The 24431-nt window shown below is 45.1% G+C and overlaps 1 protein-coding gene across 4 annotated transcripts in view; it reads right to left on the bottom strand.

Moving 5' to 3' along the window:
* Nucleotides 1–16157: 16157 nt before the first annotated feature.
* FAM167A (family with sequence similarity 167 member A) overlaps nucleotides 16158–24431 on the bottom strand; it is a 39026-nt gene continuing 30752 nt past the window's right edge. For all 4 annotated transcript variants that reach the window (XM_040427181.1, XM_040427182.1, XM_040427180.1 and 1 more), the window contains exon 3: nucleotides 16158–19379. In XM_040427181.1, the coding sequence (XP_040283115.1) occupies nucleotides 19116–19379 (264 nt within the window). In that variant the 3' untranslated portion in view covers nucleotides 16158–19115. The remainder of the gene's footprint in view (nucleotides 19380–24431) is intronic.

The raw sequence follows: 24431 nt of genomic DNA on the forward strand, positions 1-24431 counted from the left end.
GAATGGAACTTCTTGAAAACCATCTATAGGCCACACCGTTCTTGCTCCCCTATTAAGTGCTGTGTACACAATAAAAGCAGTGACAACCCTGCCGCTTTGGTTGTTCCTGGCAATCCCTTGATCAAAGGACTACTGGTCAGCAACAGGGTTGCTGGGTCTAAAGGGCCCCATACAAATTATTGGGGACAAAACTGCCCCATGTGAATGTGCTACCAATCACCCGATAAATGAGCATTTGCTGAAAGCATTGCTGATGCGGAACTTAAATCATAGTTTTTGAGCAGCAGGTGCCTGCTCTTTTTGGCACACAATGAAACTATATGGGGATGAATGATCACAGTAGCGATCCTTCATCCTCATACAGGGGACATAATTGCTGCAGTTTTCACCTCTAATCTTTATCAGGCAAGTATCGGAAATGGTGGCTCCCAATAATTGCCTGTGCATTGGCTCGGGTAAGGCTACTTTCACACTTGCGGCAGAGTGATCCGGCAAGCAGTTCCGTCGCCGGACAAGAACTGATCAGGCATATCCCCATGCATTCTGAATGAAGAGCATTCCGTTCAGGATGCATCAGGATGTCTTCAGTTCAGTCATTTTGACTGATCAGGCAAAAGATAAAACCGCAACATGCTACGGTTTTATCTCCGTCCAAAAAAACTGAAGACTTGCCTGAATGCCGGATCCGTCTTTCCGGTCTGCGCATGCGCAGACCGAAAAGAAGATGAAAAAAATAAATGCCGGCATTTCAATGCATTTTTCTGACTGATCAGGCATTTTTCAGACTGATCAGGATCCTGATCAGTCTTACAAATGCCATCAGTTGGGATACGTTTTGCCGGCAACGGAACTGCTTGCCGGACCATTCTGCCGCAAGTGTGAAAATAGCCTTACTCTCCATTCAGAATGCATGGGGATATAACTGATCAGTTCTTTTCCGGCATTGAGCCCTTTTGACGGAACTCAGTGCCGGAAAAGAAAAACGCTAGTGTGAAAGTACCCTAAAGTAACCATTCAATGCTAGCGGACACCAATAGAAATTCTGTTTTAGGTTCCCCTATATTAAGGGTGCACAGCCTGTGGCCCCAGGGGCCACTTGAGTCCTGCTATGCCACCCTATTGGCTGCTGACATGTCTTGTATGTCACGGGAGTCCTGGAGGTGGAGCTGACACCTATCAGACATTCACATCATATACTTTTGATATGTCATTAGAGTCTCAGGCGGTAATACCCTTTAAGTTTTATGGTGGTCCCTTGTGCATCCTTATTCTATAGAAGGGATCAGCAACCTCCGGCGCTCCGGCTGTTCTGAAACTACAACTCCCAGAATCCTCCTTTCACTTCTGTGGGAGTTCCAAGAAGTGTGCATTCTGGGAGTTGTAGTTTCACAGCAGCTGGAGTGCCGAAGGTTGCTGATCCCTGTTCTATAGGATAAAAAAAAAATTAAAAAAAATAAACTTTTAAATTTGAAAAACCCATAATTTTTACGCTTTGTCACACTCCAAAAACCTAATACTAAAAAAAAAGTCATAGATGTAAAAATATTAAAAATACGTCTGTCACAAAAGAAAGAGGCGAAAATGACTTTAATAGCAAAAAAATATAAAAGTAAAAAGTCATGCCTGTTTAACCAGGAGAAAGGATCATAAAGGCCCAAAATCTGTGCAGCATGAAGGGGTTAAGTAATAATAATCCAGTAAGTGAAGGTACTGACGGCCGCTCCCACAGAGGATGCTGCGGCTCCCTCCACGAGATTAGATAATTGTCATTACTAGATAATTAAGGGATGAAGCCACCACGTGCGCAAGTTACAACACGTGAGACGGATGTGATTTATGTACGTCAAGTGCAGGGGCATACAAAGAATGTCCCCCATAGAAAAATGTGTGTAAATATATATATACACACATATACAACAGACAGGGGCCATGGTTCACGGCTCCCTCCCCTAAGGCATTGCAGCACAGTGTGCGTGATTATTACACTGACAGTCACTCACACACAATGTGATCAGGATTGCGGCAGTAGACCCCCAGTCTTTGCTACTCACTGAGTTCATCAACGTGGTGGTCACAGAGGCAGACACTGGGAGGCAGTGGCGTGGCTAGAGTGTTTGGCACCAGGGGCGGGTCCTTTCTCTGGCACCTCCTCCCCCAATACTTAAAAAAAATTGTACCCCTCACAGTAGTTTTCCCTCTTTGTACAACCTTCACAGTAGTTTTGTACAGACGTGTGCCCCCTCATAGTAGTTATGCCCTCTCTGTGCCCCTTTCACAGTATTAATCCCCATTGTGCCCCTTCATAGTAATAATCCCCATTGTTCCCCCCTTTATAGTAATAATGCCCACTGTGCCCCTTCATAGTAATAATGCCCATTGTACCCCTTCACAGTAATAATGCCCATTGTGCCCCTTCACAGTAATAATGCCCATTGTGCCCTCTTCACAGTAATAATGCCCATTGTGCCCCCTTAATAGTAGTAATGCCCACTGTGCTAGTAATGACCTCTGTGCCCCTCCATAGTAGAAATCCCCATTGTGCCCCCTTCACAGTAATAATGCCCTCTGTGCCCCCTCCATAGTAGAAATCCCCATTGTGCCCCCTTCACAGTAATAATGCCCTCTGTGCCCCCTCCATAGTAGAAATCCCCATTGTGCCCCCTTCACAGTAATAATGCCCTCTGTGCCCCCTTCATTGTAGTAATGCCCTCTGGTTCTGTGCCCCTTCCATAGTAGAAATGCCCATTGTGCCCCCTTCACATTAGTAATGACCTGTGTGCCCCCTCCATGGTAGTGATGCCCTCTGTGCCCCCTCCATAGTAATAAAGTCCTCTGTGCCTCCTCCATAGTAATAAAGCCCTCTGTGCCCCTCCATAATTATAAAGCCCTCTTTACCTCCTCTGTTTTAAAAACAAAAAAACTCAGTAACTACTCACCTTGTCCCGTTCCTGAAGCTCACAGTCCTCTCTCCCCAGCAAGCACAGATCGCTCTGCAGAACTGTGTGGGCGGAGCTTATGCAGATTTCCAGGCTGCAGGCTGCGCCCACACAGGCATGCAGTGCGATCCGTGCCTGCAGGCTGAATGGTGGAGGGGGGAGAAATCTTCCTGCTTCCCCATTCTGTGCACCACCAGCCTGAATGAGGGGAGGAGCGCGGGGAGCTGAGCGGGGAGTGACAGGACATCAGCTCCCAGCACTCCAGCAATGCTTCTGGCACTCCCCCTGAGAGCCGTCACCCGGGGAGGACCGCCCCCCATGATGATTCTTCCATCCGTCCTCTGCTGCTGTGAAACCGGCTTGGAAGCGGTAACTGTAAGATTAGAAAGTGAGGGGGTGGGGCCAATCAGCCCTGCCGGGTCCCCCAACCTCACGGGCCCCATAGAGATCACGTGGTCTGTCAAGTGTAAACAACGCAGCCTAATAAAATACTAAAAATATCCTTAAAGGGGCTTTCTCCAGGGGCATAATGATCGCGGTTGCCGAGGGTGCGACTGTGATCGGGCCCGGCAGGGGGAGGGGGCCCGCAAGTGTTTTTAGCCAGTCCCCTCTAATTTGCATTATATAGGCTAGTGCGGCTGCGCATATCCCAATACCCTCTCCTGCGCCACCGCTGCATTGTTATGTCATGTTGGCGAGACCCGGCGCTGGAGTTCATGGGTCTTGCGGGATGACATGATTACGCGGCGCAGCAGATTATATGACAGGATGTGTTCACAACTGACAGCGCAAGCAGAGATGGAGCGGATCAGAACAGAGGTAAGTATTTTTTTTATGTAAGAATTTAGAAAGGGGGCCTACTGGCCATAGAAGGGGCAAAATAAGCTATATACAGAGTGAGAAGGGGCCAAATAAAATATATACAGAGTGAGAAGGGCAAAATAAGATATAAACAGAATGAGAGGGGGCAATCATTCAACTATATACAGGGTGGGCAAAATGATATATATATATATATTTGTTGTCATGGTTGCAGGAGACGAGGAACCTGACTGGAGGCAAGATGCCTATCTGACTTTACTAATGCCGAACCTATCTAAGATGGCTGGTGGTGTGCCCTTAGCCATGAACATGGGTATGCCTATAAGGGGGTAAAAACCAAACCATTTAGTGTATAGGAATTTATTGAGATGATGACTACAACTTACAATGCCAGGCTGGAAAAAGCTTTGGATATTTCTGCCTGTGGATTTGGAACGTAACGAGCGAAACAGGATGATTGCCAGCGGCCCATTTTACGGATGATGTGGGCTGGAACCCCATGTCTGGAAGCCGTAGATGCAGCTCCGATACGGAAGGAATGTCCGGAGATGAATTTGGAGTTGAAGCTTAGACCTGAAGCCAGTGTGCGAATGTGGGTGATGAACTGCGTTGATGTGAGAGGTCGGTTTTTAAAGGGAAGCAACGGGCTATCTGGCGAGGAGTTGCCCAAAACGGACAGTAATTATTTTAAGACCCTGACAGGGCACCACTCGTTGAATGTCTGGAAATAATTTATTTTTATCGGGGGCCCGAAGATAGGTATAATGTGAAATGATTACTGTACCATACCAATTGACTTATGGACAAGCCTTTGACCCTGGGAGAGGTTCAAGTGAACTCCCCCGGTCTTAAAAAGCCGTAAAAGCTGAGATACATGGCTGCTTTGAGGATTGTACTGGTATAGGGCCCAAAAGGATTGCCGTCTAGGGAGGGGGAAAGTTTTCTAAATAGCTCTCCTGAAACTGGTTGTCTACCTGGACCTGGGTTCTTGGAACTTAAAGTTGCTTTGATTGCTTGTAAAGCAAAAAATGACCTGCTGTCTGGATGTTTTAGCATGTAATGGTGCTGTACCCCGGCCAAATATAACCTGATTGTGTTATGGGAAAGTTTGAGTTCTTCATGACAGTAGGCTAGAAAAGCCATGATGTATGTGGTTCTGTTGATGTTATTCCTGGGATGGCAGCATGTGAGTTGGTTAAAGGTGTTCCAGCCAGTTTTGTAATTCCTAGGAGTGTTGATTGATAGTGATTTCTGGATAAGTGACTTGGCTGCTGAGATATGCCTCATTAATCCATTGACAGTGCTTAAAACGCTAGCGGGAATAATCCTGTCTGTTCTGCCTCCGGCATTGCCTGAAAGAAAGCGGGGAAATTGAAACGTGATAACGCCTCTGCCGCGAGATTTTGTACCCCCTGAATGTGCTTACATGAGAAGTGGAAATTAAAATGTAAGGAGAGCCAAATCAATTTACGAACAAATCGCATGATTTGCGGAGCTTTTGATCTGCCTTTGGTGACAATTTAAACTACTGCCTGGTTGTCTGTGATGAAGGCGACTGGGGAGTTTGTCCAAAGCTTACCCCAAACTTGAGCTGCCGCGACTATTGGATATATTTCCAGTAACGGGGAGGATTTTAAAGATTCCTTGACTAACAAAACTTCTGGTGGCCATGGACCTGCAAACCATTGGTTACCGTATATTGCTGCGAACCCTCCGGATGCAGCTGCGTCAGTGAAGACTGTGGGTGAAGCTGGGTTCCATTGTGAGACAAACAGGGTAACGCCATTCCAACTAGACAAGAAGAGATTCCACATGGATAGATCGGCTAAGGCCTCGTTGTCTAAACGAATGGATCCTGTGCGGGGGCTGTGGGGAGCAGTTGGAGTAGTCTAGATATGAATGCCCTGCCTTGTGGCATGACCTTGGATGTGAAATTTAACATCCCAATAATGATTGTAGCTCTAATTTGGTGAGTGTCCTGGAAGTCACTGATTTGGCAATGGTCTCTTTGATTTTGACTCATTTGTCTTCTGGCAGCCTAGCTTGCATTGTTTCGGTGTCTAGTACAATGCCCAGAAAGGTTACCAAAGTGGAGGGACATTCGACCTTTGATGGTGCTACAAGGATGTTTGACTCAGAGAAAATTTTTAATAGATTGTTGAGTTTGTCGGGACTATGGCTTGGATGTTCTATTAATAGGAAATCGTCCAGATAATGGATAATCATGGGGCAGCCGGCATGATTAACCAAAATCCAGTGGAGGGCCTCGACGAGTTGATCGAAAAGCCAAGGGTTGCTTTTGGACCCAAAGGTTAAACAATTTGCGAAGTAATAGCAACCCATCCATTTGATCACGTAAAATTTCCATAGCTGTGGGTGAACTGGTAGCAACTTAAATGCGTCGGCAATGTTGGCTTTGCACAACCAGGCTCCCCTGCCCACCTGAATGATAAGCTGAATGGCCTCGTCTATGGAAGAGTATTGCATGGAGAATTCTTCAGAAGGAATGAGGGAATTGAGGCTGGGTGTACCAGAAGCATGAGGTTCTGTCACGTGGGTATCAAGAGCCACGTCTGACTCCGTTATACCCGGGGTCAGGAAGTCGCAGCGGGTGGCTGCGCGCTCTATATCTAAAGATCACGTTGTTTCTTAGTGATTGTTTTCTGTGTTTGCCTTGCTATCCTTTTTGTCTCACTCAGGGATCCGTAGCTTCTCCTCCTCAGCTGTTTCTTGTCTGCCACTCCCAACCTCCTTATATTCTCCCCTCACACTTCTCTAGTTGCCAGTTATAGAGCTTCCTGCCTGGACATCTATACTGACCCACTGGAGTTGTGAATCCTGGTTGTCGTTCCAGAGTGCTACCCTCCGGATCCCTGTTGGGCTTATTGTTGTCTCCTGTTGTCGACCACCTGGGATTATATGTTGAGTCTGTGTTGTCTGTCCTCCCCTTGGTGTTTTCCCTTAGAGCTAGTGGTGCGGACTAGTGTTCCCACCGCCCTGTTCACTATCTAGGGCTCAGCTCAGGGAAAGCCAGGACTTTAGGCACGTGATCGGCGTACGGGTGAGGAACCCGTCTAGGGACGTCAGGGCAGCCAGGTGCCAGCCGCAAGGTGAGTCAGGGGTCACCACCTTCCCTCTCACTTGGGCAGGGCCTTCCTCGTTCCCTCCCTCTGTGTCACGTATGTGATAGCCACGCCGACCGTGATATTATAACTGGCCTTTACTTTTTGAGAAAAAAAAATAAAAAAATAAAAATAATTTTTTATTTGTTGTTTTTTTTTCTCTACTTAGAATCCAATATGGATCCTATTGATGCCTTGGCAGAACAGCTTCAAAGCCTGTCTTTGGAGGTGGCAGGATTGAAGGCGTCTGTTCTCCAACAACAGCAGCAAATGCAGCAGACCGCACCCCCAGCGGTTTCTATGGGTAACCAGGTTGTTACAGAACCCAAGGTTGCTCTTCCTGACAGATTTTCTGGGGGAAGGGACAAATTTGCGACGTTCCGTGAGGCCTGCAAATTATATTTTAAGTTGCGCCCTTACTCCTCAGGTCATGAAGAACAGCGGGTAGGGATTGTCATTTCCCTGCTTCAGGGGGATCCGCAATCCTGGGCGTTCTCGTTACCCCCTGGTTCTCAGGCTCTTCGGTCAGTGGAGGGATTTTTTGGGGCTTTGGGTCTCATATATGATGACCCTGACCGAGTCGCCCTGGCTGAGTCGAAGTTACGGAGACTCCTACAGGGAGATCGGTCAGCAGAGGAATATTGTTCAGAGTTCCGTAGGTGGGCTACGGATACTCAGTGGAACGACCCGGCTCTCAGGAGTCAGTTCTGCTCTGGGTTATCTGAAAGGGTTAAGGATGCACTGGCGCTGTATGAGACCCCCCTTTCCCTTGATGCTGTTATGTCCCTCTCTATCAGAATAGATAGACGTCTTAGGGAGAGATCGAAAATTCCTGAGCAATTGGTTACCTCTCCCAAGCAACAGTCAGCCTGTACTGACTTAGATGAGCCTATGCAGCTAGGCGGAACTTCTCGTCAGGTCCGTCCTCCCGAGGTTCGCCGTAGGGGGGGGGCTTGTTTTTTCTGTGGGGGGAAGGGTCATTTCATTAATGTCTGTCCCTCCTTTCTCAAAAACAAAAGACCGTCGGAAAACTACTAACCCCGGGCTGTGCGGAGGATGTCAGCCGGGGGGTATACGTTTCCTCCATACGAACATCTCAATTTGTGTTACCAGCGGTCATTGTTTTTGGTGTTAAGACGGAGTCTATTTCTTTTTTTCTAGACAGTGGAGCAGGGGTAAACTTGATTGATGCCCATTTTGCCCGCACTATGGGTTTGTCTCTCTGTACGCTGCAGAGACCTATTCCCGTATTCGCTATAGATTCTGCTCCTCTGTCTCAGAGAAACCTCACCCACATTGTTCATAATTTAAACCTTCGGGTAGGGGACCACCATAATGAGTGTCTTTCATGTTACGTTCTGGAGGGCCTTCCCTCTCCGGTGGTATTGGGTCTTCCCTGGTTGGTAGCGCACAATCCAGTGGTGGATTGGCAGGCCAGGGAGATATTGGAGTGGAGTGAGCATTGCAGAGAGAATTGCTTAAATAACAATTGCTTAATCGCCTCCATAGTTTCCCTACCTACATTTATTTCGGACTTTGAGGACGTTTTTTCTGAAAAGGGTTGTCAGAAGCTACCACCTCATCGTCCTTATGATTGCCCGGTTAACCTGATTCCCGGGGCAAAATTACCCAAGTCCAGGTTGTATAATCTTTCGGGTCCCGAGAGACAAGCCATGAAAGATTATATCTCCGAGAGTCTGGCTAAGGGACACATCAGACCCTCTTCTTCACCCGTGGCTGCAGGGTTTTTCTTTGTTAAAAAGAAAGATGGGGGCCTGCGTCCTTGCTTAGATTTCCGTGAGTTAAACCAGATAACCATCCGTGACCCATACCCTCTTCCTCTCATTCCTGACCTTTTTAATCAGATTGCGGGTGCTAAGTGGTTCTCCAAACTTGATCTTAGGGGGGCCTACAATCTGATTCGTATCAAGGAAGGGGATGAGTGGAAGACAGCTTTTAACACCCCTGAGGGGCATTATGAAAATCTAGTTATGCCTTTCGGTCTGACCAATGCCCCTGCTGTCTTCCAACATTTCGTTAATGATATTTTTAGTCATCTCATCGGCAGGTTTGTAGTCATATACCTAGATGATATCTTAATTTATTCGGCTGATCTGAAAACACATGAGGTGCATGTCAGGCAAGTACTGCAGGTCCTACGGACGAATAAATTATATGCGAAAATTGAAAAATGTGTCTTCGCCGTTCAGGAATTACAGTTCCTGGGATATCTATTATCTGCTTCAGGTTTCCGCATGGATCCTGGGAAGGTCCAGGCAATTTTAGATTGGGATCTTCCTGAGAACCTTAAAGCCCTACAACGGTTTTTGGGTTTCGCTAATTTCTATAGAAAGTTCATTAAAAATTATTCAGTGATCGTTAAACCCCTTACCGACATGACTAGGAAGGGGACGGATTTTTCCAAATGGTCTGACGCCGCTAAAGATGCATTTTCCTCTCTAAAGGAGAGGTTTACCTCGGCACCTGTTCTTATTCAACCTGATGTCTCCCAGCCTTTTATTGTCGAGGTAGATGCCTCAGAGGTGGGAGTGGGAGCTGTATTGTCTCAGGGTCCGTCTCCTGGCAAATGGCATCCTTGCGCTTTCTTTTCCAAAAAATTATCTTCTGCAGAGAAGAATTATGATATTGGAAATAGGGAACTGTTGGCGATTAAACTGGCGCTTGAAGAGTGGCGTCACTTCTTAGAGGGAGCAATCCACCCCGTCACGGTGTTATCTTGGTAGTAGTAGACAGGTTTAGCAAAATGGTACACTTTATTGCGCTACCCGCACTTCCTAATGCTAAAACTCTTGCTCAGGTGTTTATCAGTGAAATCGTGAAGCTTCACGGGGTCCCTTCCGATGTGGTTTCGGATCGGGGAACCCAGTTTATTCCTAAGTTTTGGAAGGCTTTTTGTTCCCGTTTGGGGGTTCACTTGTCCTTTTCCTCAGCTTTCCATCCTCAGTCGAATGGACAGACTGAGCGTACCAACCAAAACCTAGAAACATATTTAAGGTGTTTTGTGTCTGAAAACCAAGAGTTGTGGTCATCATATTTACCGTTAGCTGAGTTTGCCATAAATAATCATTATCAGGAGTCCACTGGCAAGTCACCATTCCTTGGTGCATACGGTTTTCATCCCCAATTTTGTACTTTCAAAGAGAGGGGGTCTTCTGGGGTTCCCGAAGAGGAAAGGTTTTCTTCATCTCTTTCATCGGTATGGCAGAAGGTGCAAGTTAACTTGAAAAAGATGAGTGGTAAATATAAATGCATGGCCGATAAGAAACGGTCGCCAGGTCCGGACCTAGGAGTGAATGACTATGTGTGGTTGTCTACTAGGAATATTAAGTTGAAGGTTCCTTCTTGGAAACTGGGTCCTAGGTTCATTGGTCCCTATAAAATAGTAGCCGTCATTAACCCTGTGGCTTTTCGCCTGGAGCTACCTCAGACTTTTAAGATCCATAACGTCTTCCATAAATCGTTACTCAAGAAGTATGTTCCACCTCTAGAACCATCGCCGCTGCCACCTCCTCCTGTTATTGTGGCTGGTAATCTGGAGTTTCAAATAGCCAGAATTGTTGATTCTCGTCGGGTCCGCCGCTCTCTTCAGTATCTGGTGCATTGGAGGGGTTACGGTCCCGAGGAAAGAATGTGGGTTCCGGCGTCAGAGGTAAACGCCAACAGGTTAATTCAGACTTTCCATGCCTCTCATCCGGAGAGACCTGGTCCTGAGTGTCCGGAGGCCCCTCGTGAAAGGGGGGGTACTGTCACGTGGGTATCAAGAGCCACGTCTGACTCCGTTATACCCGGGGTCAGGAAGTCGCAGCGGGTGGCTGCGCGCTCTATATCTAAAGATCACGTTGTTTCTTAGTGATTGTTTTCTGTGTTTGCCTTGCTATCCTTTTTGTCTCACTCAGGGATCCGTAGCTTCTCCTCCTCAGCTGTTTCTTGTCTGCCACTCCCAACCTCCTTATATTCTCCCCTCACACTTCTCTAGTTGCCAGTTATAGAGCTTCCTGCCTGGACATCTATACTGACCCACTGGAGTTGTGAATCCTGGTTGTCGTTCCTGAGTGCTACCCTCCGGATCCCTGTTGGGCTTATTGTTGTCTCCTGTTGTCGCCCACCTGGGATTATATGTTGAGTCTGTGTTGTCTGTCCTCCCCTTGGTGTTTTCCCTTAGAGCTAGTGGTGCGGACTAGTGTTCCCACCGCCCTGTTCACTATCTAGGGCTCAGCTCAGGGAAAGCCAGGGCTTTAGGCACGTGATCGGCATACGGGTGAGGAACCCGTCTAGGGACGTCAGGGCAGCCAGGTGCCAGCCGCAAGGTGAGTCAGGGGTCACCACCTTCCCTCTCACTTGGGCAGGGCCTTCCTCGTTCCCTCCCTCTGTGTCACGTATGTGATAGCCACGCCGACCGTGATAGGTTCTGAGAGATTGTATATTAAGCGTTTTTTATTTGAAAATTTTTTGCTTAAAAGCCCGATGCGATTGACCCTCCAGGAATCGAAAGGGGGTGTGGAAAAAGGCCCTATAAGGAAGCCCTTTTGTAGTTCAGACTGGATTAGGGTATCGACTGAAACCGGGTCTCTGAGTGCTGAAACGAGGTTAGGGCCCTCCCAGGTGGATTGAGGCAGAGCTACCAACCCTGTATGAAAACCTTTCCTGAACCCGGATGACAGGAATTGAACAAAATTGGGATCATGATGGTCTTGTAAGAGGGATGTTAACAGGTCCACGTTGACTCTGGATAGTCATCTATTCCTTGATGACCTTTGAGGACAGGTGGATTGAGGATGGGGCCTGAAAAAGACCGAGCAGACATGGAGGGACCTACACCTATTGTAGTTACAAACCGACAAATTATAATTGTTGCATACCTGGGCTTTGCCTAGAAAGACTATGGGTCTGCCTAATTTGTCTACTGTTGGGACGGATTTAGGCGGTCCGGGAGGACCAGAAAAATACCTTTCCTGAGAGGTGGAACCTAGGATGGGACACCATTCGGATGAATGAAGTATGGACTGACAGGTGGCGCATGCTGGGGCCTTTAGCCCTGCGAAATGCCTGCAAAACAGCTCCATGTCCATGATGGCCCAATTGGTGACATGTTGAAACTGGGCTAGCGCGGCAGCAGCTTTTGCGGAGAAGGAACGATGGTAATCATAAAAAGCATGCCCACCATATTTGTGCCCCAGATCTGTGACCCTGTATAAATAAGCATCCAGTTCCTCCCGTCTACCTGGCTGCGCTGAACATATGATGTCTCTGAAAATACTGAATGCCAGTACGAACTCTGGAATGGTGAGTTTCTTATTGAGACGGACATCTTTGGACTTGAGCACTATGGAAACATCGCCGCAGACGATGGTCCTGCTGTCTAGCGAGTCATGGGTGGTGATGAGGATGGATGCAAGGTTTACGTCCTTGCCTGCTAGGATGTCCCTTTTAATATTGTCAGGGACAAAATGTGACGGGGCTATGTCGGGTGCACCGGAGAACCTACCTGATGAGAGTGAGCGGGAAGCGGAGGGACCTGGGATAAGTGAGGCTGGACAGCTGGAAGCGGGGGCCCTGGCTTCCACTGCAAGCAGTCTGTTCTGTATGTCGGTGACTGAGCTGGAGATGTTATTAATAGCAGAATGCAACTGCACCAGAGAAAGTTGTATTGTTAACATGGAAACTTGCTCAACTGCTGGAGCAGCTGAGTCTGTAACCAGAAGCCTATATAACTCGGCCTTCCGGGTGGATGCTGGATGACGAATCCCTCTTCTATTCAGTTCGGGGATCAATTAAGGGATCGTCTAGCTCATTAAAGACATGTTGCCGGCGTGTTCTGAAACTGCTGTTTCTGGGACTGATAGCGCGTCTTCGATGTCTGATAGGTGTGACATGATTACACTGTGGAGTGAAGCCAAGCGATTATTAGTAAAGGAACCTGAAATGTCAGAGCACCAAAACGTGGAAAAGAAGAATTGAAAATGTGACAGCGTATGACAGTGAGCCGGTGGCGTAGAAAGGTGGTGAATTTGGCAAGACGTGCCAGCGGGAAAGTACAGTGTATGGAGAGGTAGTAAAACCTGTTTGTTTTTTTGTTGTTGTTTTTTACCTGGATCCGAGATTGCCTAAACCTGAAAAAGCACGGATGACGTATGTAAAACGAGCGTAAGCCTAAATGACTACGAATGTGGTCTGGACGTGCCAGACGACAGGTAATGATGAAGTAACCTGAAAAGAACATAATAGGAGAAAGAAAACAATGTCATGAACAGGAGCAATGTCTAGAAGAGGTGCCCAGCGACCTAACTTACCGGGAGGTGATTGGATCAATAAACTGAAACAAAGTGACATCACAGGCTATGATTTATCTTAAAAAAAGAGAGCGTGGAACATAACAGCCGATATAAATTACCCTGGTAATAATGAACCTGAGACAGGGCACTAGGTGGATAGAACGTGACGGTGGAATGTATAACTTAATGAACATGGGCCTGAAAGGCATGACAGGCGATGGCTTTGAAATAAACAAACGTGGCCTGAGTAATGACACAGGCCAATGGAGGTAAATTTAAACAAACGCAAGCCTGTAAACGTGACCTGCTGGACATTTTAACTTAGCAAACGTAAGCCTGGAAACGTGACCGGCTGGACATAAATTTGACAAACGTAAGCCTGGAAAACGTAACCGGCTAGACATTAACTTTACAAACGTAAGCCTGGAAGACGTAATCGGCTAGACATTAACTTTACAAACGTAAGCCTGGAAAATGTAACCGGCCAGACATTAAACTTAACAAACGTAAGCCTGGAAAAAACGTAACCGGCTAGACATTAACTTAACAAACGTAAGCCTGGAAACGTGACCGGCTAGACATTAACTTAACAAACGTAAGCCTGGAAACGTAACCGGCTAGACATTTTACTTAACAAACGTAAGCCAGGGACGACTGCCTGGAAAATGACTTAACAAACGTGAACCTGGATGACGGAACAGGCGGTAGACATGGAATGGAAATAACGTGAGCCAGAAAACGTGGTTGGAAATGGACATTTGAACTTCAAACATGTAGCCTTGGATGGCGTAACAGGCGAGCCTGATTTATTGAATTTTTTTGGGGAGCGACTGGCGTGGATGTGAGTGTCGCCTGAAGAGTGAAGTGCTGGAGTGCCTAGGCAGGTACGTGAACTAGGGAGGGTGCCGGGTGAGACCGTGGGTCTGAATGGTAGTGGGGGTGAGGAAATGAATTGGCTGGGGTAGCCAGGATCTGGCATGGCTGATTGACCGATGAATGTGACTTGGAGGGGGTTGGTGCCTATCCGTGAAGGGTAGGGATGCCAGTTACCCGAGATGACTGTGTGTGGATGGAACTGACAGTGGGATAAAAGTTGCGCACATCTGATGGTTCGCTACCTGATGCATGGCGGGGTGAGCGCTGCTACTCCCGCCCCTTCAATGACGTAGAACACTGTGATGGAGTTCTTGCGCAAAAAACTTGCGATGGCCCGGGAAGTGACCCCGCCAGCGTCCTGAAGTGCGCGGACTTGCGGTGCGCCGTTACCCCGGGATTTGGCCTGAACCACGGGGAAGACGCCCGTGGCATGTGTAGTGGCACTTACCCGTATGCTGGCTACAGGCCGGATCGTATTGCGGTGAGGTAGGGATACCAAGCAGCTCCTTGGGGCTTGTAGCAGCATGCCGATTCAGGTCAGAAATGCGCATGCACAGGTGACCAGTAGGCAGGGGAATTTAGAGACCTTCTGCCCCTCCCACAATTACAGGCTGAATACTCAACCCTCCCTATATATATATATATATATATATATATATACACACACACAGAGTGATGGGGCAAAATAAAAAATATACATTGTTAAAGGGGGCCAAATTCAAACCTATAATGGAGGGGCCCCAATCCAAAGTTTGCACTGGGGCCCAAAGAATTCTAATTACGCCACTGGCTGTCTCGCTTCTGCAAATGGCATTTATCATGTCGACAAAGTTAAAGGGGTGTTTCGGTTGGTTAAAGTTATCCACAGGTCAATGGGGGTCCTACCACTGGGTTCCCAGCGATAACAAGAACGGCGGACCTGTACCCCTTGCAGCTCTCCCTGAAAAGAACGGAGCAGCCGGTCGCATATGTGCGCAGCTGCTCCTTTTATTTCTATGGGAGTTCTGGAGATAGGTGAGCGCTGTACTCATCTTCAGATCTCCCATAGAAATGAATGGAGCGGGCGCTCGCATGTACAACTGACCGCTCTGTTCATTTCAGGGGGGCTGCATGGGGTACTGGGTCCTTGTTCCTGTGATTGGTGGGCGTCCCAGCAATAGGACCCCCACCGATCTGATAATTATCGTTAACCAACTGTAATACCCCTTTAATACAAGGCTCTTACTAACGTATTGTGATTGTCTAGATTGCTTCTTTTGCTGGCTGGATTCATTTTTCCATCACATTATGCACTGCTCGTTGCAGTGTAGAGATGAGGTGGCGGGACAGAAGCTGCTGCACATACTGTCGAATCATGCTCCCACGGTCCCGGCCACCGGAGAGGTCTGCGCCTTTTCCTATAGTTCGCTTATGGTGTACACCAGGGATGCCCAACCTGCGGCCCTCCACCTGTTGCAAAACTAGAACTACCAGCATGCCCGGACAGCCTACAGCGGGGCATGGTGGGAGTTGTAGTTTTACAACAGCTGGAGGGCCGCAGGTTGAACATCCGTGGTGTAGAGATATAGCCATGTCTACTGCATTCACATCCAGAGCTGCATTCAGGATCCAGATGCCTGGTTTATCAGCACAAACGTCTTCCAGTCCAACTGAACTCCATTGTATTGCATTGTAGAAGATGTGGTTTTCTTTATCTGGCACTAAAGCTTTTATCTGTGGGTGCTAGTGTTTCCCCACCGCAAATTTAGCATAGTGACTTGGTGGGGGTCTCATTGCTCTGATCCCCACCCATAAACCTCCACAGGAGTTGCCTCAGCTCCTTTCTGTCTGGATGCTAGCTTGATGATCAGTTGATCACCGTGGATCTGGCTTAAAAAACCTCAGCCGTCTATACATTTCCCCTGCAGCGGCCACTACAGGAAAAAAGTAGTATTACACGGAGTCCACCAGAGGGAGAGCTGCATACTAGAAGAGGATCCTAAGCATGGAACACTTCTCCATGACAGATTGATTTTTGCAACTTTTTTATGGGGTATGAGTCATAATGTGTGAAAATAGCAAAAATCTTTTAAAAAAAATATATAATTTTCAATTGTAACAACCAGATACTCGTTTATCACTTTCCCTTTATTCTGTTGTTTTCTTTAAAAGGAGGACAACATTTCCATACACATTCATAAAACCTTATTAAAAATGAATTCAGTTCTCCACATCCAAAGGAAATTGTTCACTTTTTGCATCAATCTTAAAAAAACGCACTTTTGGAAGGAACTATTACATAGAAATTAGCAAAAGAAAAAGGCCACATAGAGAAGAAAAGGTCTGGATATTGGGCAAATACAATCATAATGATACAGTTCTGCGAGTGGATGATACATTGGAACGGAAAAGGCCTCAGTTGGCATTTTGATAGATGGCGGTTGAATGGTGGGGCGCTGTAATATTGGGGATGCGCTACATAGATGATGTACTGATTCTAAAGGATACATTGTTTCATATGACAGTGTTATTGCTGCCACAAGTTCTTGTGGATACAATGTTTCTTCATATACTTAACCCTTTACTATCCTTCTCTAGTATGTACTACCTTGTACATCTAATAATCATCATCAATACATCATTGTAATATTCAGGGTCGGGTGTCCAGTTTATTTGAAGTATTTACACTCATATCTCATACTCCAGTCACAGCTGACTACTGCACTCTAATGCATTGTATCTTGAGAGATGTATTTTATCACCATCACATGGCTGTGCCGTTTCGGATGCCTCTCAAGAATCCATTGTTACTGGTAGTGGTTGTGAAGCTACTAGGCCAACGGATTTGGCTTTGGGCTAAACCTACGGGTGTTATCCTGGTGGCCCACCCTTTAACCCCTATACAGGGATCTGGACTTTGCTGCAAGAAACTTACCAGGCTGCTACCTCATGGAGATGTCTCCATTTGGTTGGCTGCTCACCCATGGAGTCAAGAGACACCAGTGGGTAGCACTAAAGGGACAGGCAAACTCGCAGTCAGTAACAGGCCGAGGTCAGAGCAGCCGAGTATGTGCAAATCCAAGAAACAGGTCCAAGATCAGGACATGCAGCAAAGGGTTAATATGTAATTAGGCAGCAGAGGGTCAGAATCCAGGAATCAGGCAGAAACCAGCACATGGGCAGAAAATCAGATACGGCACACCTTGGAAGGAGCCTGCAGACTAGGGAATCTATTGTTCAGGCAGAGAATGAGACAAATAGCACAGTATATATAACAGAAGCCGATTAACACATTAGAAACAGCCTGGCTGCTGAACACAGAACCAATTGAGGGTATAACCCTTGCAATACTGCAGAATGAGACATGGTTAAATAAATATGCCCCATAGACACACAGGGCTTGATACTGGAGCGCTGTACCTGCGACAGACACAGTGTGAATGGTACAGAGAGTAGTGGAGCAGTGGCAGACGCGGGCCGCCGACGTAAAAAGACATAACAACGTAGGCGCTTTACAAATGCTGATTCAAGAAAGGGAAGAGAAGACGTGACATGTCCCAGCCTAACAGGAAGCCAGAAACCAAAAATAATGCAGTTTTGGGTGTGACTGGAGTATAGGACATAATGTATTCCAAAAGACAAATAAAGCAGAGACATTTAAGATGAGAGATTTTTTTTTTTTTCTAAAACTGCTTGCTGGTCAAAGAACTTCACTATACATGGGCCCAGTGTTAGGACAAGAGTCTCATGATGCAAATGTATTACGTTAAAAGGGTTTTCCGAGATTTTTTTTACTGATGACCAATCCTCTGCATAGATCATCAGTATCTGATCAGTGGGGGTCCGACACCTGGGGTCCCCGCTGATCAGCTGTTTTGAGAAGACAGCAGGGCTCCTGTTAGCGCCATGTCCTTCTCGCAGTTCACCTAGCATAGTGCCGTATATTGTATAACGACTGTGCTTGGTATCGCGCTCAGCCCCATCCACTGCCTTCTCAAACAGCTGATCGGTGGGGGTCCTGGGTGTCGGACCCCCACCGATCAGATACTGATGACCTATCCAGAGGATAGATCATCAGTAAAAAAAAATCTTAGAAAACCCCTTTAATATTAGTCATGGAACCATACTACTTGTTCTTCCAGAGGCAAATAATGACAATCCTCATCTGTGCTTTCCCTTACTTTCCAGCCTTATATGAATCATTTCTAGGTGTGGTGTGGGCGGCAGTGGCCATGCCAGAGCTGATAATTAGGCTTTTTGTCTGATGCTTCACACAAACCAACTCTACTGTAAATGTCTTGAAATTGATTTTGCTATTCCATTGTACCCTTAGAATTGGTTATACCTCATTTTAATGGTCCCTTAGGCACTGCCCTGACTGCCCTTGTCCGTGCCCTGAATAATATACTATGTTCTTATGCATTTTACCCACCAATTTTTCATAATGAACTATAACAGATGGGTAATGTGACCAAGAGTTGGACCTCTCCTCCACGTACACCCCAGCACAGATACCAAAAATCACTAGATTCTGAGAATATAACCAAAATTTTCAGTGGAACATTGTGAAAGCTAGAAGATGACCCTTCTTTCCTCCAACATCTGATGGTGGAGTAGAATTGGGACACCCCCATATATATTAGATGGTTGGCCAGTTCAGCCGAAGTCATCATTATTGGCCCCCTTACGTTATGTTTTAACTCATCATAAGCCACTACTTGAGTAACCCTACAGTTTTTTGCTGTTGAATACAACAGTAACATCTTCTTGACCTGCTAATAGCCATGGACCATATCCTGTCCTTCAATGCTGACAGTTTCCTTATACACCATATACTGCAACTCATGTCCTTGTCTCCTCAGAACACCACTCATATGTATATTACAGAACATTGGTTATATCTAGCAGTAGTAATGCACATCATGAAAGGCTCTCATGTAGGGATGAACATTGGGTTGTATGTTCTTGTAGGGATTTGCCCAATGCATTGGTCACAGTGTTGGGTGGCGTGATAAGCTGGTACTAGTATAAGGCAGCAAGACACTATGATGACTATTGTGAGGATCTTGTGTGGAAACCTCATGGTTTTAGCAGAGGGAAAACCTCCTAGAGTTGATGTTCATTTTGGTAACCCCAATAAGTTTAAGGGGCGTAGAAACGCCAAATGACGACATCATGGGGAAGTCACATAGAAGGTCCGAGAGCTCATCCCTTTCCTCCAGTTCATAGGTGGCATCATTCAGCATTCGTCGGTGGAGGTGACAAGTCTGCTCAATCTTCAGCTTGTTGATGTCACTGCGAAGCCTCATGAGCTGTCGTGCCAACTGCTGGTCCTGAAGGCGCATCTCTGTCTGTTAAAAAGAAAAAGATATATAATTACAGATGGAATAAATCAAGGTTGGGCAATCAGCAGTGACAACCTATGTGCCTATTTCCCTAGCCTATTTCTCCTTTGCCAAAACACTCATAATCAAAGACTCTGGATGAATGTAATAGGACTTCTACTCAAGAACCCTCTAGAATATAATCATCTCATGATGAAAGAAGATACTGTGTCCAAGGGTTATCAACCTATCGGTGGATCGATGTCTAGGAAGTTTATCTGTTCCTTCTATCAGAAAAAATTATGCAGCTGCATCTCTTGGTCACATGTTTTGGCATTGAACACCAGACAACGTTTGTTGTAGCAACTGGCATTCGGCACAGGAAACAGATCCAACAGATCTCAATAGAAAAGAAGTGTAAAGTAGATGCCAGTAGATGCCAAGGAAGATCACCAGGGGCCCTGCACATCTCAACCCTCAGGAAACAATGTGAACGTCACAGTTTCTGTACTGGTGGAAAATGCCTTTGGTTCCTGGCCAATGTGAAGGATTTATTGGCTTCTTCTGAAATAAAGAACACTGACAGGAGATTTGCCTGTTAAATCTAGTGGTTTACAACTTTTTTTTTCCAGAGACTGTAAATACAAAAATAACGTGCAGCGTAGCATGAGAACATTCCTCAAACAGGACAGTTTTCAATAGTCTTAAAGACTGCATTGTGGGGCTCCATTGAGTGAAGAATCTCATGGTGACGTACATCTCAGGATAATATAGAGATCTATCATCATCTATTTATACCTTTGATGGTATATATGAGGGGACATCCTTTATATATACAGGAAAGAAGGTTTCTACCCCAACATAAAAGGGAGTTACATAGTTGGTAAGGATGGAAAAAGATACAGGTCCATCAATTCCAACCTAAAATGTTACAGTGAAGATCCAGAGAAAAGCAAAAAAAAACTGTGAGGCCAATGCCAATTGCCCCATATTATGGGAGAAAAAACTCCCTTCCTGACCAAAAATCGGGCAATCAGAATAAATTCCTGGATTAACATCCCATCTCTACTGAAAGAGTAGTCAGACTATGGAGCTCTCTCCCAGAGGAGATTGTGATGGTGAACTCACTAAAAGAGTTGTGGAGAAGCTGGATGTCTGGAGTGTAATAATATTATAATTAATAGTTAGATTACTGGAGAAGGGTCACTAGTCCTGGGAGTTATTCTGATTTTGAGTTGAGAAGGAATTACTTTTACCTTAATTATAGGCTGAAAGGGAAAGATTAAGGTAAGTTTTTAGCATGACAAATTATGTTACTATGCAATATAGCTACTATATTACTGTCATCATACTGCTCATATGTACTAGAATATAACTACTATAATACTGCGTCTATGTACAAGTATATAACTACTATAATACTGCTCCTATGTACAAGAATATAACTACTATAATACTGCTCCTATGTACAAGAATATAACTACTATAATACTGCTCCTATGTACAAGAATATAACTACTATAATACTGCCTCCTATGTACAAGAATATAACTACTATAATACTGCTCCTATGTACAAGAATATAACTACTATAATACTGCCTCCTATGTACAAGAATATAACTACTATAATACTGCTCCTATGTACAAGAATATAACTACTATAATACTGCCTCCTATGTACAAGAATATAACTACTATAATACTGCTCCTATGTACAAGAATATAACTACTATAATACTGCCTCCTATGTACAAGAATATAACTACTATAATACTGCTCCTAAGTACAAGAATATAACTACTATAATACTGCCTCCTATGTACAAGAATATAACTACTATAATACTGCCTCCTATGTACAAGAATATAACTACTATAATACTGCTCCTATGTACAAGGATATAACTACTATAATACTGCGTCTATGTACAAGTATATAACTACTATAATACTGCTCCTATGTACAAGAATATAACTACTATAATACTGCTCCTATGTACAATAATACAGTATAAGTACTGTAATACTGCTCCTATGTACAAGAATATAAGTACTATAATACTGCCTCCTATGTAGGAGTATATAATTACTATAATACTGCTCCTATATACAAGAATATAACTACTATAAAACTGCCTCCTATGTACAAGAATATAACTACTATAATACTACCTCCTATGTACAAGAATATAACTACTATAATACTGCTCCTATGTACAAGAATATAACTACTATAATACTGCTCCTATGTACAAGAATATAACTACTATAATACTGCTCCTATGTACAAGAATATAACTACTATAATACTGCTCCTATGTACAAGAATATAACTACTATAAAACTGCCTCCTATGTACAAGAATATAACTACTATAATACTGCTCCTATGTACAAGAATATAACTACTATAATACTGCTCCTATGTACAAGAATATAACTACTATAAAACTGCCTCCAATGTACAAGAATATAACTACTATAATACTGCCTCCTATGTACAAGAATATAACTACTATAATACTGCCTCCTATGTACAAGACTATAACTACTATAATATTGCCTCCTATGTACAGGAATATAACTACTATAATACTGCTCCTATGTACAAGATTATTACTACCATAATACTGCTCCTATGTACAAGAATATAACTACTATAATACTGCTCCTATGTACAAGAATATAACTACTATAATACTGCCTCCTATGTACAAGAATATAACTACTAAAATATTACTTCGAAATTTAAAATTAATACAAAAATAAGACATCTATGTAATTATGGGTATATTGGTCTATTACATGCCAACTACATAAGTAATAGTGTGTATTAGTTTATACAGTGTATTATGCAGTCATGTGATACCACATTTGGCGTCAGTATATGATGCCTGTAATTGACTCCCACTGTGCAGTAAAGCTGGTCTGGGGGGCAGTTATCACCCGCTGACCTAGGCTGAGACTGTAGCTTTGTTTAGCTTCTTACAGCACTTGGCAGCATACGGGAATCAAGCAGCGTCTTTTATGAGCGGAGACAAGTTCATGTCAGGCTCCTCTCTGAGCAGTCTGAGGTCTGGACAGGACGTAGTTTAGGAGCGGCTGGCATTGTCAGGATTATCCTAGCCATAAGGAATACAAAATGACTCTAGAAATCAGCAGCCTGATGTTTTTCACTAGTTTTATAGAGATTTTTATTACATTTCCAGGGGCTCGCATAGGACGCCATTCCTATAAATACCACATTGGTAATTGGAGGACCCCGTTACAGAATGGAAATAGGTTTAATCTGAGTGAACAGAGAGGAGTGCCTCATTCAGGATCATCAGAAAAAAGCGTCTATGTCTCTGGAGGACCAAGCATTACATGACCAGCCCATTGATTGTAATGGACACCATGTAATTCTTAGTTTCCCCTGTGGAGGTGCTATAGAAAAGTTCAACATTTCCTGCCAGGTTTCTCAACAGACTGTAGTTGATTGCTTTCATTTCAGCAGTATAGTCCCCTGCTATCAGTTTGTTTTGAGGGGACCCTTCTAACAAGGAGAAATTGTGAAGAGTGGACAACCTCTTTAAATTATGTATTTCATTAACGGTAGAGATGAGCGAATCGATTTTAACAAATCGATTTGTCTCATCAGCAGGACCTCTTCACCTTTTGAGAGGCTGCCCCCGCAGATGAAGACTTGCCCACCTATAACTAAATTGACAGGGCCGGACATTTAGCCTGGCCCTGACAATTTCCTGCTGCACCGCCACTCCGATTAGAAGAGCAAGGGCAGAGGTTCAGCCTTGGAGGCGCCACTACCAGCCCCTCACGGGTAAAGAAGTCCCGCTAATGAGACAAATCGATTCCAGTGCTTACTTGTGGTGTGGTAGTTATGCCTGAACACCTGATTGGCAGGGTGTTCGATGAGACCAGATCCTGAGGAGTGGACCCCTTTAAGACTTTGGCCACCTTAAGAAGTCATCTCATTTCTAGATAAGGTCTACAACTTGATAACCGCAGGGAGGTTCACGTTTAGCTCTATACCCTTTGACCTCTTGTGACCCCACCAATATGAAGGTCGTTAATTATGTTAATTGGTCGCTGAGGTTACTTCTCCTTCGTTTACATTATTAATAACACCTTAGAACATTTAGAGCATTTACCAGCAGGAACCGGAGATCATAGATGCACAGCAATACATAATTCATCAAGGAATGAAAATGTTGGAAAATGAAGGTCTCATTTCCACTCTATGTTCATGAAATCTGTCTCTTACCCCAAAGTGGACCCACAGGGGGGTGCAAGGGTTGCGGATATACCCAGTCAATTCTGTTTTAGGGGTTGTCTAGGATTACAGTAACATGGTTGCTTTTTTTCCCGAGAAACAGTGCCACTCCTGTCAGCAGGTTGAATGTGGTATTACCAATTATTTAGTTCAATGGAACCAAGCTGGGGTACCAGACACATCCCATGGAGAAGTGTGGTGCGGTTCCTGGTAGAAATCAGCCATGCATTTTTTTATTTCATTGAATACCTTTTTAATTTCAGATTGGTGGGGGGGCGGGATGAATCCAGGCACCCCCGCCGATCAGCTCAAAGGGCTGCAGCGCTCCAAGAAGAGCTGCTACCCCTTCCTCTTATAACAAGCACAGTGCCATTTATTGTATAGTGGCTGTGCTTGGTATTGCAGCTCAGTCCTGGTTACTCGGATGGGAATGAGCTGCAGAAAGGCCATTTGACCAATGGGTCAAGGTCAAGAAAGAACAGTTAACCGGAAGGGGTGTCGGAAGTCAGACCCCCACAGTCCAGGTAGTGATGAGCTGTTCTGAGGACAGGTCATTAATGTTTAGGTTCTTATCAACCCCTTTTTAGGGTGCTCGTCCATCCTGGGTAGCTATTGGCCAAAGAATGCGGCAGCATGGTGGTTCAGTGGTTAACAATGGTGTTTTAAGCATTGGGTCCTAGGTTGGAATCCGACCAAAGACATCATCTGCATGGGTTTCCTCCCACATTCCAAAGACACACTGATAGGGAACATAAACTTCTTTGTTTATGGCTATGGGCACGATATTCGAATATGTCAGATCTTTT

This window comes from Bufo bufo, chromosome 4 (genome assembly GCF_905171765.1).
Source record: "Bufo bufo chromosome 4, aBufBuf1.1, whole genome shotgun sequence".
Taxonomy (NCBI): Eukaryota; Metazoa; Chordata; class Amphibia; order Anura; family Bufonidae; genus Bufo; species Bufo bufo.